Source organism: Arachis duranensis, chromosome 3, assembly GCF_000817695.3.
Source record: "Arachis duranensis cultivar V14167 chromosome 3, aradu.V14167.gnm2.J7QH, whole genome shotgun sequence".
NCBI classification, from domain to species: domain Eukaryota; kingdom Viridiplantae; phylum Streptophyta; class Magnoliopsida; order Fabales; family Fabaceae; genus Arachis; species Arachis duranensis.
The window spans coordinates 121185707-121202854 of NC_029774.3; the positions used below are offsets into that span (position 1 = coordinate 121185707).

The following is a 17148-nucleotide window of genomic DNA, read 5'->3' on the forward strand; positions in this document are numbered from 1 at the left end:
GATAAAATTGAAATTACACCCGTGTCATATAATTATAATTGATTAATTGGTATAAAATGAAATTATACCCGTGTCATGAGTAATAATCTAAATAATTATATCTTAACAAAATATAATTTGAAATAATTTATAAACAATTATCTTAACAAAAATAATTATTTAATAAATGATTTAAAAATCAATGCAAAATATAATTTTTAATAATAGTATTATTAACTGGGTAAATAATATAATTTCAAATTATTACTTGAAATATAAATAATATATGAAAATCAATTGAGTAAATCAATGATTTTGTACCTTAATAATTTGACAATTATTACTCAATTAATCAGTTAATTGAATTAGTAATAACAATTTTCAATTTCAAATTTTGTATATTAAGTAATTATTAAAAATTGGGTAATAACAATTTACACGGGAAAATTATTGATAAATTCAATTAATCATAAAGAAGATAATATACTAACAATTTTAGTATATTATTTATGATAAGGGAAATTATTTCCTCAAATTAAATTTTATATAATTACAGTAAGTCTCTATAATTAAAGCAATATAAAACTGCTTCATATATAGCAATAATATTATAATATTTATATATCTCTTCTTTTATCTCTTTTTTTAAAATATTGACATATAATTAATGTAGAAAATATATAATATTAAACTGTTTTGTTATGCATATATATGAATTTATATAATAACCCGTATAATTTATACGTATGGCATAATACATATGTCAAAAAAAGATTTCATAATTTTTGAAAACCACTGTTTTGTTATATGAAATTGAAATTGAAATTAAATAATTTCTATTTATATAATTTTTTTCTATTAGTATCGAGTATTTCCATTAAAATTTATATCGTTTGTAATTAGTGTGTGTATATATATAAGTCGTAATAGTCAATTGTTTCAATTATTTTGATGTTAATGCTCTTGCGAATGAACTAAGTGGGTATTTAGAAAGGCTAACTAATGAGTAGAAATTTGCATACGATCAAATAATTGGTGCTGTTAGCGGTAATATGGGTGGATTTTTCTTCTTATACGGTCAAGGTGGTTGTGGAAAAATATTTTTATGGTCAACTATATCATGCTCAATTAGGTCTAAAGGAGGTATAGTTTTAAATGTTGCTTCGAGTGGGATTGCTCTATTTTTGTTGCCTAATGGAAGAACTGCACATTCAAGGTTTAAAATTTCTTTTGCCATAAATGAGGATTCTTTGTGTAGCATTAAACAGGGAAGTCCTCTTGCAAGGTTAATATCCAAGGCCAAATTAATCATATGGGATGAAACTCCAATGATAAGTAAGTATTGTTACGAAGTTTTAGATAAATGCCTCAGAGACATCTTAAGGTGCTCAGATTCGTATAATGCTCATTTGCCATTTGGAGGTAAAGTTGTTGTTCTCGGAGGAGATTTTAGACAAATTTTACCTGTAATTCTCAGAGGCTCAAGGCAAGATATAATTCAGTCTTCTATTAATTCTTCATATTTGTGGCATAACTGTAAGGTTTTGAAGCTTACAAAAAATATGAGATTGTCACTAGGTGAAAACAACAATATACAAGAACTCAGAAATTTTGTAGAATGGCTACTCAAAATTGGTGATGGTTTGGCTGGTGATACAACAGATGGTGAATCGATCGTTCATATACCATCTGACATTTTGATTAAGAACTCTGAGACAGTTTTGGATGACCTCATTGATTTCGTGTATCCAAATATGTTATCCAATTTATCCGTTGAAATTTATTTCAAGGATAGAGCAATTCTTGCACCAACTTTGAATTTTTGTGTCACTGATGTCAACAACAAGATGACTGCAGGGCTACCTGGACAATAAATAGTCTAGTTAAATTCAGACTCTGTGTGTGCTGAAGAGGGAAATATGGAACTTGAGTTAGATGCTTTCTCGCCGGAGATTCTAAATGGAATAAATTGTTCAGGTCTACCACCACACAAGTTGGTTTTGAAGGTTGGCGCTCCTGTTATGTTGCTGCGGAATATAGACCAAACTAATGGTTTGTGCAATGGAACGAGGATGCAAGTTAGAAGAATGGGAAATTATGTGATAGAATGCAAGACTTTAACTGGTAACAAAGTTAGAAGTATTGTTCTTATCCCAAGAGTGAATCTAATTCCAAATAATGAAACATTGCCGGTCAGGTTTCAAAGAAGACGATTCCCAATTATCATGTCATTTGCAATGATAATAAATAAGTCCCATGGACAAACTCTATTGAAACTTCCAAGGCCAGTTTTCACCCATGGTCAATTGTATGTTACGTTATCAAGGGTAACGAGTAAAGATGGTCTGCGAGTGCTGTTGCAAGATCATGGATACTTGGAAGATAACTGCATGATGAATGTGGTATATAGAGAAGTTTTTGAGAGCCTATAATAAAAAGGTAATAACAAAATGTCTTACTAAATCTATTTATTTATTAAAATTTATTACTATCACTTAAAAAAATTTAGAAATTCTAGGAACTAATAGATGAATTCTTATTATACATTAATAGTTTGAAAATATTAAAATTATCATTAAAATTCGTATAATTTTATATACAAACATTGATACGGTATTGTTTCATGTATATATTTTGCAGGTATCAAAAGATAGCATTGAATTGTTATTCAGTAGGTTTACATTATTTATTGTTTATTACAAAACTTTCTGCATTAGGATTCTCTATTAATTTGTTCTTCATTTTGAGCTGATTTTGATATTTTCTTACTTCACAGTAAACCAACATATAAAACTTTGTTGGTAGATTTAAGTATTACTAGATTATTTATGGTCATATTGAGTATATATGTCTGATTTATTGAATTTTCAAAAATAAGAAATAAAATAGTGAAACAAGCATACTCGCACACCAGAATGCGCCGTATTAGTATGTTTAGCGCTAGAATGCAATCTATTGTAAAATAATATAATGATGATAATTTATAATCTACGGACACTTTTTTGATTTGTTGTGTTCGCGTGTTGAATACATTTTAGACATGACACTCATCGACACTCGTCTGACATGCCTGTCTGTGTCTAACAATGTCTTAATAAAAGATAAAAAAAATTTTCGAGACATGCTTGAAAACACCTAAATATATACCATCACATGTCAAGGTGTCCAACCTTATTCTTAATATGTATTCTTGAAATGACTTTAGAAATAGTATATATTTTTAATTATTAAAACAAAACATATTTCAAAGACTTTATAATTTATTAAAATAAAAAAATTTTAAATACTTTTAATAATTAAAAAAGACATTAAAAATAATTAAAAATTATTTTATATTTTAATATCAATAAAATATCAAAATATCATTATAATTTATCTAAAAAATATTTTATATTTTATATATATGTCGTGTCCTCTTATCTTATAAGAGTTTTAAATCCATATGTCCGCGTGTCCCTTGTCGTGTCGTGTTCTGTATCCGTGTCTGTGCATGCATCATAGATGATAATAAATGTGCATTCATCTTATCTTTAACTATTTTTTAAGTGTTTAAACTAATAAAAAAATAAAATAATTTTTAGGTATAAATACAAAAGACAAATATGTCAATAAGTTTCAACAAGTAATAATATTGGTCATATTACTTTGATTTAAATAATGAATATGATACTAGAATATAAAATAGTAATTTAGATCGACTTTAACAAAAATGGTTTTTGATAATATTTTTTTGCTATGATAATAAAAAGTATAATTTAAAGATAAATTTTATCTCATGTTATATTATACTTGACCAAATCAATTTTAACATACGAATAAAAGAATTTAAAAATTTTACTTATGAATCAGAAGAAAATGTCTACAAATTCAACGACTAATGTTTTTAAAAAAAAATCTTAAAAAAAGTTTTAATATAAATATTTTAATTTAATCACAAACTAAATATTACTATTAATGAATAATTATTATACTTCAAAAATAAATAAAATTATTATTTATTAATTTTATTATTTTCAATACTAAAAATAGTTAATTTTAATTAATTTTATAAAATTTTTATAACAAAAATTAATATGTATATATTTTTTAAATTTCATAAAAAATATTTTATATATTTTTGTATATTATCTCGTTCTAGAACCAGATACATACATATAATAATATCAAATATAATCTCAAAATATCTCAAGACTGGTTAAATATCTCACACAATAAGACGCAAGAACCCTAATCAGGTCAATGTCGTTTTTCTTTCTGAAACTCCTAAGCTATCAGTACAGTCAGAAAGAAAATTCAAATGAAAGGAGATGAGCGTATGCATGTGATATCTTTCTTTTTTAATTTTAACATCGTTTTTTAAGAACAAATTAAGAATACTTCTATCACTAGTTAGCAGTTTCGGATTTAATAAGATAGAGAAATGCATGCATAAGCAATCATATAATCTAACTTTGTTGATTCTTTTTTATGAAGAGTTCGTAAAATAGTACTATTTGAAAGGAAAAAAAAGTGATATGATTGTTATTTCCTTACAAATCGTTAAGGAATTATTTTTTTCACTTTTTAATTTTGGTATGATTATGAATTATGTGTTTTACTATAGTAGTGCTTAGAATTCGTCTCTATTCACCTTTTATCATTCATCTCGATAAAATTTATATTTATGTTTTTAATATTTTTTCAGGAATGGATTATTTTTTTTTCAAAAATTAAAAAAAGATGTTTGCCTCATATAATAAAAAGTACAATTCATTCTATAAAAATCCACTTTTTAGAAATTAAAAGAAACACAATTCACCTCTTACATTTTCTTACTTTTTATATTTGAAAGAAAACACGAAAAAACTCAATTCTTTAAATTATCACTTGATTTTTTGGAAATATCACTTGAATTTTCCATATATAATTATTTTTGTAAGAAAAAATTCTAAATGGCCACTAACAATTATTTCAAAAGATAATGAGACTTTCAACCAAAAAGAAATATCCTTTTTGACTCCTGATATTTATTTTTATGAGACTGATTAACTTCTCTATCAATATTTTCTCTCTGTATTGACAGAATAAATCTATATGACATGTTAAACTATTAATTAATCTATTAAGAGCCAAAAGATTGACAAATTCCTTTTTTTTTGGAGTCTCGTTGTCTTTTAAGAATAATTGTCAAGATAGTTTTTTTTATAACTTTTTTTAAATACATTAGCTAAATTTATGGTGTAAAACTAAAAAATATGAGTGATTTTTAAATTGTTTTTATTTAAAAAAATTAAATAGATAATATATTAGTGATTAACGTATCATATAAGTATATTTTAAAGAGAAATTATTGACAAAAAAACTAACCAATCTTATAAAATTAAATATCAAAAATAAAAAAGAATATTTTTTTGTTGGAACTCTCAAAATCCTTCAAGAGACTGAGATGGGTATTCAAGCATATTTTTGCCGGTTTTTGGTCTGTATCTCAACAAGAGACCAAAAGAATAAAAGGGCAAAAGCCCAAAAGGGGTTTTTTTTTCCGGTAACACAACAGGACTAAACAACTGGAAAGGAATTTTGTTTTTCAATAATGTGTTTTTATATGGAAATGCCAAAGGCCTATCAAAGTAGCATGCATGGCAAAACAGCACTAACCGAAGGAAACATCAATTTTGAAATAAAAAAAAATCCCGTCCAAAAAAAAAGAAATAAAGAAAATAAGAAAAGAGGCTTCTGATCTTACTATTATTTTTGTCCTGAAGTATCTGGTCTTACTGTAACAAACAGGTCCTTAGCATAAAGCGTGATAATTTTTCGTTTTTTCTTTTTCCTAAAGCCCATTTGATTTCAAGTACGAATTTATAAAATGGCATTGGTGGCTGAGGCTTGCCCAATTGGCAATCACATTTGCCTCCTAGAATTGCCACATAGATTCGAATCTCTGGGTGAGAAAGAGTAAAAGATGTGTGTGTGGACAGGGTGCGTGTGCGGGGCATTTTTATTAAAATAAATAAAGAAATGTAAAATAAATAAAAAACACATTAATTTCTTAAATACGCATCCATGAAATTAATTCCTATAATACGCAGCTCCAGAGAATCACCCACGAAATGGGTTTAATCACCAATTCATAGGAATCGCTCATGAAATGGATCAGAATCCACTTCAAGGACTGCAACCACGAAATGGATAAATCAGGTCCAGCCTCCACGAATTGGATCAACACCATGGCGGTACACGTGAATTGGAAGCAAATGGACAAATCTAGCGGACCAAACGTAAAAGATATAACAGAGGAATTTTTTATTGAGACTGTTGCTGGCAAGCACAATGATGATATTGCCTTAACTCTCTTTTCTGGTGATATTGAACGAGGCTTAGAGTTTGTAGATGACAAGAAAGACATGTTTCGGAAGTATATACTCTTCTAATCTAATTTTTCTTCTCATTGTTGTTTGTTTTAAAATTCATAGTATAATTCACTTGATGGACTGTACAGATTGGCAAAAGAGCAAGTAAAGCCATTGAATGGCTTTGATAAAGTGAGGGAATGGATTGAAAGTTGTGGGCTGAAGCGAGCGGCAGTAACCAATGCTCCAAGAGCTAATGCAGAATACATGATCTCATTGCTTGGTCTCTCAAACTTTTTTCAAGCTGTCATTATTGGTGGAGAATGTAAACATGCCAAGCCAATGCATGCATGTACGGGACCGACGCACTAAAAACTTGCAGCTTTCATCAAAAACTCAAACTATTTCGTTGCTGCTGCCATTGTTGTGCGTATTTCGTGGGCGCCGCAATGGAAATGCACCATTTCGCGTGAGCCAGCCACGCCTTGGCCCAATTCGTGGGCGCCTCATCAGATATGCTTGATTTAGAGTTTCACGCAGATTTTGTCAAACAATCTCCCCATTTTGTTGGTGTCTTCTCGAAGTTGGTAGCGAAACCCAATTCGTGAGTAACTTCCTTGAAATGGAATTGCGTATTGTGAAAATTAATTTCATGCATGCATATTTAAAGAATTAATGTTTTTTAAAGCCGCGTGTGCGGTGTGTTGTATTAAAAAACAAAAAAAAAAAAAACAAATGGCATTCTTGTTAATGCATGGAATAAGGGATTGTCTAAGAACCGCAACAATGATCTTCTTTGGAACTGAGCTGAATCAATGGCTAGAATTGAATTTATACAACAAGATATAGGAAGGTCCTCTGAATATCATTGGAAGGATTAATTCATCATGACATGTTGGTGGGTGTGGAATTGGAGGTTTTTCAGGAAGCTTATGAAAAGAGAAAAAGCAGGATGCTGGGGCCTACTAAGTACTAAGAACACATGAAGGGTTATGGATTTCTGGACTTATGGCCAAGCCAGAGGGATTTTCAAAGCTTAATCCTAAAGTAAGAGACATTACGGAGTTCACTAATAGGCTTCGGAAACTCTTGCGTTGACTGAATGCCTAAGAATATTTTGTGTATATTACTCGATTTTTTTATTTTTTTAATATCTAAAATTATAATAAATATGACATGAATTACGATGATAAGTATTTTATATTTTTATTAAGGGTTTGTTTTGGGTGCTTTTAAGATTTTTTTTTTGAGTTATTTTTTTAAAAGATTTTATGAAAAAGTAAAAGTAATTTTATTTTTAATTTTTCTAATACTTTTATTTTTATTATTAGAAATTTGTCAAATAAATTAAAAAAATCTTTTTTTATTAAAAAAATATTTTTTATTAAAATAATGACACCCAAGCAAACACTAAGAGATATTAGATTTGATATTATGTGATTGTTTGGGCGCTATTATCTTGATAAAAAAGATATTTAAACATAATTGATAAATAAAAAGATCTTCTTATATGAGATATTCAAACATAAAATTACTTTTACTTTTTTCATAAGATTGTTTTAAAAAAGATATCTTTTAAAAGCTAACCCAAATAATAAAAGGTATTTTAGAAAAAAAAATTGTAAACCAAACTTTTTTAATTCCAAATAAAAGAATACCCTTATTATTTTGAGGACAAAAAAATATACTTATTATTATTATACATGAAAAATACTAAAAAACAAGGGAAGAGTAGAATAGAATCCAATAAAGATGAGTTGCATATTAAATAAATAAATATATTTGCTTTAGATTCTCTTGTAACTTGCCACACCACAAAAATAAGCAGTTATTTCTTTTGTTTTTAAAAACTTTAAATAAATAAATAAATAAATAGTGTAACCGATGAAATAAAAGAGAAGCTAAGTGCGTAACCCTTTTGCAGGGTTTCTATCTATCTCGCTATCCTGCCTCTCGTGCTTCTGTCTTTCTACCAGCCTCGCTTCGCAGCTTACACTTCCAATATCTGAAATCCCTAGTTCCCAAATACCCTCGCCATGGATCTCTCCAAGAAGCGTAAAACGGACCAGAACGGCGACGCTGATTCCTCGCCTTCACAACAACCTCCCCCTTCCACCTCCCTCTCCGCAGACGACATCCGCAAGATCCTGCAACCCTTCACGCACGAGCAGCTCATCGACCTCCTCCAGTCAGCGTCCCTCCGCCACCCCGACGTCTTCGACTCTGTCCGCTCCGTCGCCGACCGCGACTCCACACTCCGAAAGCTATTCGTCCGCGGCCTCGCCGCCGACACCACCACGGACACTATCCGCGCCATCTTCTCTGCCTACGGCGACCTAGACGAAGCCATCGTCATCTTCGACAAGAACACCGGAAAATCCAAGGGCTACGGCTTCGTCACTTTCTCCCACGTCGACGGCGCTGTCCTCGCCCTCAAGGATCCCAGCAAGAAAATCGACGGCCGCATGACCGTCACGCAGCTTGCCGCCTCCGGCGGACCCGGAGCCGCCTCAGCTACCGACGTAGCCGCACGGAAGGTGTTTGTAGGTAACGTCCCATTCGAAATCCCATCGGAGAGGCTCTTGAGCCACTTTCTTGCATACGGTGAGGTAGAAGAAGGTCCTTTAGGGTTTGATAAGAGTAGCGGTAAAACAAGAGGGTTTGCGTTCTTCGTGTACAAGACTGAAGAAGGTGCTAGGGCTTGTTTGGCAGAGCCAACGAAGACAATTGATGGCCACCAAGTGTTCTGCAAGTTGGCTGTGGATAACAAGAAAGCGAAGCCGCAGAATCCTGCTTCTGGTTTCCCAGGGGATGGTATGCATGCTCAGCAGCAACAGCAACAGCAACCTCAACCTTCTTACAATGCTCCTATGCTGATTTCTCAGTACGGTGGATATGCTGGCGGTGGTGGGCATGGCAACGGATATGGGATGCAGCCTTCGGTGCCGTCGTATGGGAACCCTGTTCCAGCTGCTGCTGGTGGTGTTGGTGGGTATGGGGCTACGGTTGGTGGGGGCGGTTATGGGAATTCGCAGTATGGCGGGCCGGTTTCCGGCGAGTATGGTGCGAGGTTGCCTCCTACGTCCGGTGGAGTACCCTCTGGTGGGTTTATGGATGGCTCCCATTATGGTGGTTTACCTTCGTCTGCAATTCCGTCACAACAGCCGCAGCCTGTTCCGATGCCAAGACCTGCCCCTCCTGGAGGAATGTACCAAGGCGTGCCGCCCTATTACTGAGTGAGGTAAATTGTGGTGTTTGGTTTTAATTTATAGTTGTAGGTGGTGTGTATTTGATTCTGCTTACTTTTCTTGGCTGGTTGGTTCTCTGTGCGTGTCGTTGTAGTGGTTCAAAAATGTGATTTATGTCTTTATTTTGATTCAGTGCTCTTCTGAAAAAGTCTTGGGTCTCGGTTATTTGCTTATCATTCGTTTGCGAGTTTTGCTGCAATCTTCATTTTCTTGCTGTCTGACCCTTTTTTCCCCCTCTAAACAAAGAATCTATGTTTTGAGTTTGTAATCGGAATGACAATTCCCTCCATGCTGTTTTTGCATTTTTCACATTTTTTTAATATGTATGTATTATTCAATCTTTGAGTGGCTTTTGCCATGTTACCAATTTGCATTTCTTTGGGTGTAGTATCCTGTCATAGTTGATGTTGAATCAAGTTTGTTTATCTGTTGGTTCTGTTTTACGTTTCAGTTATGACAATGACTTAAGTTAGAATTTTCCAAACATGTTAATCATTGATTTGAGTTTTGAATAGGTGTTTCATTCAGGTTTGTGATGGCTTCTTGGGCGCTAATGCTTTAAATGGTTGTGCTGATTTCGTGCATGCAGACACTAATACTTGGTTTTGGTTACATGGACTGCTGTAAATTTGTTGCTGCTTCACTACATCTGCTTCTATGTGTTATGGTTCCATATGTGATGAATGTTAGTGAAAGCTTACGTGATCTGGCGTAGAATTTGAATGTAGTACTTATGTGGTTTTTCTGTAGAACTATTTATTCAAATTTTCCTTAGTTTTTAGTAAATGACAAGGTGTTTACCTTACAATTTGAAGTATCTTATTTCATTCTATGTTCCTATGTGCATAATACTCTTCGTGGTTGCTGTGGTGAGACAGTTCATTTGAAGTGCTTTCTCTCTTCTCTGCTCAGTTAGCTTCTGTTCCTTTGAAAAGTATTTGTTTTTTATGGTGGACTCGTAATCTTTATGTTTTTCTTTGTAACACCCTGCAAATTTGTTTGTAGGAAAATTAAAACATATCTTTAGAAGATTTATAAACAATGGAAGGAATGTGAGTAATGATGAAATAGGACTGAAAGATAAGGATAATAAGAGATATTTGCAACCTTCTTGTTTGATTGTTTACTGAAGGAAGGGAAGGGATTTTTCCAGAAGCTATTTCATATTCCTTTTTAACCCCCCATATTGGGTGGACAAAAAATTGAGAGCTTTGATTAAGTCAGGGACCTCTTCATATTCTTTTGTTATTCCACCACCCAAAGAACACTTCAAAACATACTATATATATATATGACAGATTATTTGTTGTTGATCCTTTCATTCCTTTGGAACATAGCCTAAATACATATCCCTCCCTCTTCCATGCATACCTTTTGGATAGGTGAGAGGTAAGAGGGTGGCGTGGAATTAGATTCAAAAGGAGTGAAATGGAGTCCAAGTGGGTGGGTTCATTACCCCATTGTTGAATAAAATAAGGTTTCCATCAAAATCTACAAATTTGGAAGGAACAGAAAAGGTAGGTGTTAACAAAAACAGGATAGGAAGGAAATTATTTGACTAACCATTACACTCCATTTAAAGACCACCCAAAAAAAAAATCCACTTCATTACGATGTTATCAATCCATTAGATTCTCTTGCTCTGACCCTCAAACCTCTTATCCCAACATACCTTTTGTTTATGTATGTTTTGAATGACATCAAATGTAAAACATAATATTGCGGTAATGCTAGGGAGATGAAAAACACAACCTAATTTTGTGTTATTTAGCATTTATTAATTGTCGCAACTTGGGGCTGTTTTGGCTGATTTTTTATGGTCTCCCAAACGTTGTTGTATTTTTGCCTCATCTTTTGCTCTGCTACCCGTGAATATTTTTAGTATCTTGTCTATGGTTGGCTCTGGGATACTTAGTCTTATGTGAATAAGCAACTTGTTTCGCTATGGATGAGTGCTTCTATTTATTTGCTTGTTTTTGGGAATCATCTTTTTGGGCCGTCTAATTGTTCTTGTTGGTTGCAAGTTACTTGGACAAAGTTCTTGTTTGTTTGCTTTTACTGAACGGTTCTACATTATTTTGTTGACTTTGGAATCAAACCTTTTGATTATTCATGTGCTACTATCTAATGATTTTTGAGGTGGTTTTCTTGTTTGGTTCCGAATTGATGTAGCTTGTCCAACAGAAAGTCACATGTAGTAGTAATTTGAGCGTAGGACTTGGGACATTCTAGTGATGTTGGGTGAAAGGGGTCAAGCTATCTTTTGTACTATCATTCACAAAAGGGGGACAATTGCTTTGTAATATAATAATTTTGTAATAGTGAAAAGAGAATTATAAGATTAATGGGTTGGAATGCGTTGCGGTTGCGCTTGTCTCATGATTTATTTTGACAATAGTTGTTTTATACTTTTTTTTTTCCTCCATTTCGTTTCAATTAGAAATGGTCAGAAAACATAATGTAGGTTAGATGATTCGAAGTGGTAAGATTTATTTTTTCATACAAAAGCTAAAACAATATTACGTTATATTTACGGCAACATTGTAGTTGTTTATTATTATTCAAATTATTTTCAATGTAAATGAATGATATACAATTAATCAAAATCTCAATTTAGTGAGGGTGGGTCAAGTAAAGTTGATAAATGAGACTTGAAATTGGGTTCATATTCCACCAGCAAATGATTCAATCCTATCAACTTCTCTTGCCGAATGCCAAGTTGGTATGGCAGATTTTGAGAACGAAGAAGTGCCGATTTTACATGGCGCCTAATCAGTAATAAGATAGAATGGAACAAGTGCCATTTCATTGTGCATATATATGAGTATGACCGCAGAACCTCCTTTTCGCATTCTGAGTTAAGTGGGATTCTATTCTCTTCTATCCTTTTGTTTTGTTTTGTTGCTGATGATTGAAAGTCAGCTTCAAAATTGTAAAATCGTTCTAGATTCACATACCAAAGTGAAGCTTCTTCATGCACGGGCTCCTTCTCTACTATTTCAAGCTATTCAACCTTGCTCTTGATGAGAGGACTAGCTGTATTTGGAGGTGAAGATGAAGAGGAAGAAATTTCGTTAGACAACTAATTCCATATCAGATTTTGATTAAAAAAATAGATAATTTAGTTTTTATCGTTATTTGATGAAAATATAAGTCTATGAAATAAAGTTAAGTCTCGTTTTTATTAGTATACAACTATGCAAGGCTTCAATTTATTTCTAAATTAAAAATTCCATTACACACCAAACAGCTATAATTAAACACCAAAGACCAAACACTTATTTATACGTAGGGCATTAAATCCAAATAACATGCCCAAAAAAGAAATTAATATGATATAATACAGCATGCTAATGAACACGAAAAGATTCATGGTTGGATGGTGAAATGAAGTGAATGATTCAATTCTCGAGCAAGCAGATTCTTCTCCTCTTACATGGAAGTGAAGCTCTGAGTGAGTACTCAAGTGCATTAGAAGCCTTATCTATTACACGACTCAGTGCCTTTTGAACATTTCTCGCAAGAGCTTGACATGCCTCGGTGTTATTATTGTCACCTTTCCCTTTGCAACATCTATACACAAACACATTTTTCATTCTTCCTTCTAAGGTTGATGTCTCTGCCCTCACCAGTTGCAGTTCAAGGGCATCAAGTGTGTGTCGCAGGTCGAAGAGAATCTCCGGCCGGTAATCGCAGCAGATGGATGCCTTGTATGACATGGATCTATGATCTTCATATGGTTCAACTTCAACTTCATCAAAATCTGTTGGGATTAGAAGACCTTTACTTGCTTCCATTGCATTCCTCTGCAATTCCTTCACTTGGCTAACGACTTTTGCTAATATTGTTGCTTTGTCCATCTAAGATTAATAATTGAAACCCAAATCAAATAAATAAATACTCAAGTCTTTTTTTTTTTATCCCTCTCTCTTACAAATCTTTTATCAATTGAAAATCCAAATCATGCCCACCCCTAGGTTGGATAATATAAATAAGAAATTGCATTGCATCACTTTTGTTGTCACCAACCAATATATATATATGTATATATGCTTTTAACTACTCAACACTAGTCTGACACATCTACAACAACACTTGATAGCAATGTCTTAATTGATCCAGTTCTACTTAATAGTTAATACATTTCTAATTTTCTCTTAGATACGACCATCAAATTAAAATATATAATCAAGATTGACATTCTATAGTTCTTTATGTCTTGTACTTCATTTCATATGATTTAATCAATAAAAAAACCAAAAAGCAAAATCATTGGCTGCTAACTTGATTTCATATTCTTGACTTCTTCTTAGAATGCAACTTGGTCAAATAAATGAATAATGGGAGCAGCTATTTGAGTACCATTCAGAGTTAAATAAATAATATATAAGTGGATAGGAATGTTCAGCTAGCAGTGGGGGCACAAGGAAAAAACAATTGGTGTATGTACATTCATCTAACATATTGATTTTATATAGTAAAAGAACTATTTTTATTTTCAGTGTCTATCATGGAAGATGAAGCCAAAAACTAGAACTTAGATGATTATGAAATATGAAATATTTTGTGACGTTGTGTCACATATTAATAAATAAAGCCACCCTATGATAAAGTTATACAGCTTAATAGTTGACTTCTAGCAACTCCCATACCCAGCTGACCAAACAAGGACAAACAATGATGCAATCAAAATTAAACCCCTTATTTTAATAATAATTACGTTCAATTATCAAAATGTTGTGGCTGTTATCAACTTATCATACACCATGAAAGGGCAACATACACACATAGCCATAAGCATTAAGGCATAACTGCAAAAAAAATCATGTTATCCTAGACCAGTAAATGGTTAAATTAGTTCTTGAAATATCATTTATTTTTTAAATTAGTTCTTGAAAGATATTTTTAATGAAATTCATTCTTCAAATATTTTAAGTTAGTCATTTTAGTTTTTCTGTCACTTCTGTTGCTAACGGCATCAAAATTTGTTGATATGATATGTTAAGTGACACCACAATACACACCTAGTAATCCTAATTGACGGCTAACATGATAAATTTATAAAATTAGATCAAATAAATTTCAAATTGAGAGATTCCAATGCCTCAAGTTCTCCTCCTAATTAAGTTTTGATTTGATCTAATTTCATAAACTTATCATGTTAATAGTCAATTATAACTCCTATGTGTGTGTTGTAGTATCACTTAATGTACCATATTAACAAATTTTAGCGTTATTAACAAAAAAAATAATAATAAGACTAACGCAATTAATTTAAAATCTTTGAAAAACGAATTTAATTAAAAAAAACCTTCAAAAACCAATTTGAAAAACAAATAAATTTTCAAAGACAAATTTGACAATTTGCCCTAAATTGGACATATTAGATACTTCTATGTGTCAAAATAGACTCATGATTATTCATTTATACATAAGTGGGGAATTCACTTACATAAATTTCCCTACTTATATAGTTATATGTATACATTGGATGCTAATTAAAAATATAAACAAGTGGTTCTAAAAGAAAAATTTATATTCACAATGTTGGTTTATCTTCCTTTAAAGTTATGCATACTGGACTGAAGATTATTAAATCCACTCTTCCCATTTCTTAACACCGATAACAGAATATGCACTTTATTGAAACATCAGCTTGGTTCTTATGTACGAATTGGCTATCTACACGAATTAGAAATGTGAGTTTAGCAAATCCATGTTTGTCATACTCTTGATGAACAAGCTTATTAGACCCAATTATACAACATAAGCAAAATCATAAAATTCAAGAGGCCAAAAGAATTCAACGCTGTTACAAACCACGAAAACATAAATAACAAAATAACTTTTGTTTCAAAAATAATTGTCATTTTGATCGAACAATGATCTCTCGATATATCGCTTTGTTCAAACTAATTGTGAAAACTCAGCTTGAGTTAATTTCATGTGACGTTGATAGTTAAGAATTGTTAAATAATTTGATAAATTTGACTAAATTATCATCTAATCACTTTAAACTATAACTGTCAATATCAAATAAAGTTAATTGCATCTGAATTATTTCGAAACGAAAGTAATAAGTTGCATTAGAAGGAAAAGAATAGAAACATACCTTGTCAGTGGAGGAAACAAGACCTCGTAGAGTTGCAAGATGACCATTGATTCTCTCCCTCCTCCTCCTCTCAGCTTCACTGTGATTCTTCAAAGCAGCCAAGGCTTTTGCATCAGAGTTCTCATAATTCTTTCCTACCCTTGCATCTTCTGATCCATTATTCACTTGCTCTATCTTTTCACTCTCCAAAATCAATGCATGTGATGGTTCCAAAACACCATAGGAAGCTCCATAGTCATGCAAAGAAGGACTAATCAACCTCGAAACATCGTAGCCGGGGGAAGAAAAATCATTGGAGTTATAAAAGGAGTAAACCATTGACTTGAATCTTTGTAGAGAAGACTAGTTTAGTTGTTGTCACTTGAGGAAACCAGGTGGACGAGTGGTTGGTGCAAACCAAAAAGAGAGTTTGTGGAGATGGAACCTTTCTGAAGAACCTGCTATGTTGCTTTGTTTGTTGATTATGATGATGATGAACATACCTTCCATTACGCAAAAGGAGAAAAATTTGAAGGGATTGAAGAAAGGAAAGATCAGAGACTAAACATCCACATTCTCTTCATGATGTTCTTGAACTCCACCATTTCTAGTGTGTGCCAAAAATATCAAAACTAAAAGAGAAAGAACTCTGGCTTGGAATTCAATAAAAAGGAGATGATGGAATTCAATTCACACAAGATTTTTTCAGGAAGAGAGGAAGATGGATGATAGAAATTATTGTAGGGAACTATTTTTCTTGATACATATGTATCTGGTGTAATGTTGACTATATTTATAGTGTCAATAATTTATGAAGAAAATAATATAATTGTATTTTTATCAAAACATAGTAATATAATATCATCTATACTACTGAATTATTCATAGGTTGAAGTAAACCGACCACATGATTTTTTAACATATATTTTTGCTTTTCTTCTTGGTTTGGGTATTATTGACGTGCAAGGCTTAAATTAGCACTCTGATTATTATTATTATAGATGAATTATTGGAGCAATAATGATTGAAAATTTGGAAATAATATAATTTAATATGGTTTTTCTTTTTATAAAATTGTGATTGGGTAGTTGAAGCGCCGTATCTTTGCCGCATTTCTTTCTGAAGGGTAATAGAAGACACTATTTGCTCTACACAACTTTTGCAAGTTTTCTTTTCTATTCCAAAAGGTTGCAAGGAAAAAAGAAAAGATTATTACTGTATTACTGTAGTCTGTAGAGTATGTTTGTAGACAAATTTTGTGTATGAAAGTAAAAAAAGAAAAATAATAGAAGAATGTTAGATAGTCAGTAAAATTTATTTTTTGATCTGTAGTTAATTAATAATATTTAAAAGTAAGTTAGCAATATATTATTAGATTGTTAAACTAAAAAAAATTAAATTAATGATTGGCTAAAAATAATAAATTCATCTGGTTTTTTAGCTTTTCTCAAAAAATTATTTATAAATATTTTCATCTCATTTTCATAATAAAAGAATA

At 31.8% G+C, this 17148-nt stretch overlaps 5 protein-coding genes across 8 annotated transcripts; 4 read left to right on the forward strand and 1 right to left on the reverse strand.

Moving 5' to 3' along the window:
- Window positions 1–1031: 1031 nt before the first annotated feature.
- On the forward strand, window positions 1032–1853 carry LOC107480835 (uncharacterized). Its single transcript, XM_016101014.1, has one exon. The coding sequence runs from the start codon at window positions 1032–1034 to the stop codon at window positions 1851–1853; it is 822 nt and encodes a 273-aa protein (XP_015956500.1).
- A 45-nt stretch (window positions 1854–1898) lies between these two features.
- LOC107480834 (uncharacterized) lies at window positions 1899–2411 on the forward strand. Its single transcript, XM_016101013.1, has one exon. The coding sequence runs from the start codon at window positions 1899–1901 to the stop codon at window positions 2409–2411; it is 513 nt and encodes a 170-aa protein (XP_015956499.1).
- A 3777-nt stretch (window positions 2412–6188) lies between these two features.
- LOC107480833 (haloacid dehalogenase-like hydrolase domain-containing protein Sgpp) lies at window positions 6189–6683 on the forward strand. Its single transcript, XM_016101012.1, has 2 exons — window positions 6189–6376; window positions 6461–6683. Exons 1-2 carry the CDS (start codon window positions 6189–6191, stop codon window positions 6681–6683), a joined length of 411 nt encoding a protein of 136 aa, XP_015956498.1.
- A 1528-nt stretch (window positions 6684–8211) lies between these two features.
- On the forward strand, window positions 8212–12036 carry LOC107480894 (UBP1-associated protein 2C). 4 transcript variants are annotated; one of them, XM_021139055.2, is made up of 2 exons: window positions 8212–9552; window positions 10565–12036. In XM_021139055.2, the coding sequence occupies exon 1, from the start codon at window positions 8348–8350 to the stop codon at window positions 9545–9547; it is 1200 nt and encodes a 399-aa protein (XP_020994714.1). In that variant the 5' UTR covers window positions 8212–8347; the 3' UTR covers window positions 9548–9552; window positions 10565–12036. The 4 variants fall into 4 exon arrangements, with proteins under 4 accessions (XP_020994714.1, XP_015956583.1, XP_015956584.1 ...); XM_016101097.3 differs by lacking the exon at window positions 10565–12036 and adding an exon at window positions 10075–10391; XM_016101098.3 differs by lacking the exon at window positions 10565–12036 and adding an exon at window positions 10088–10391.
- Window positions 12037–12815: 779 nt separating this feature from the next.
- Window positions 12816–16399, reverse strand: LOC107480893 (putative transcription factor bHLH107). The gene is made up of 2 exons (XM_016101096.3): window positions 15672–16399; window positions 12816–13419 (listed from the first exon to the last, which is right to left on the reverse strand). The coding sequence occupies exons 1-2, from the start codon at window positions 15987–15989 to the stop codon at window positions 12961–12963; spliced, it is 777 nt and encodes a 258-aa protein (XP_015956582.1). The 5' UTR covers window positions 15990–16399; the 3' UTR covers window positions 12816–12960.
- Window positions 16400–17148: the final 749 nt, after the last annotated feature.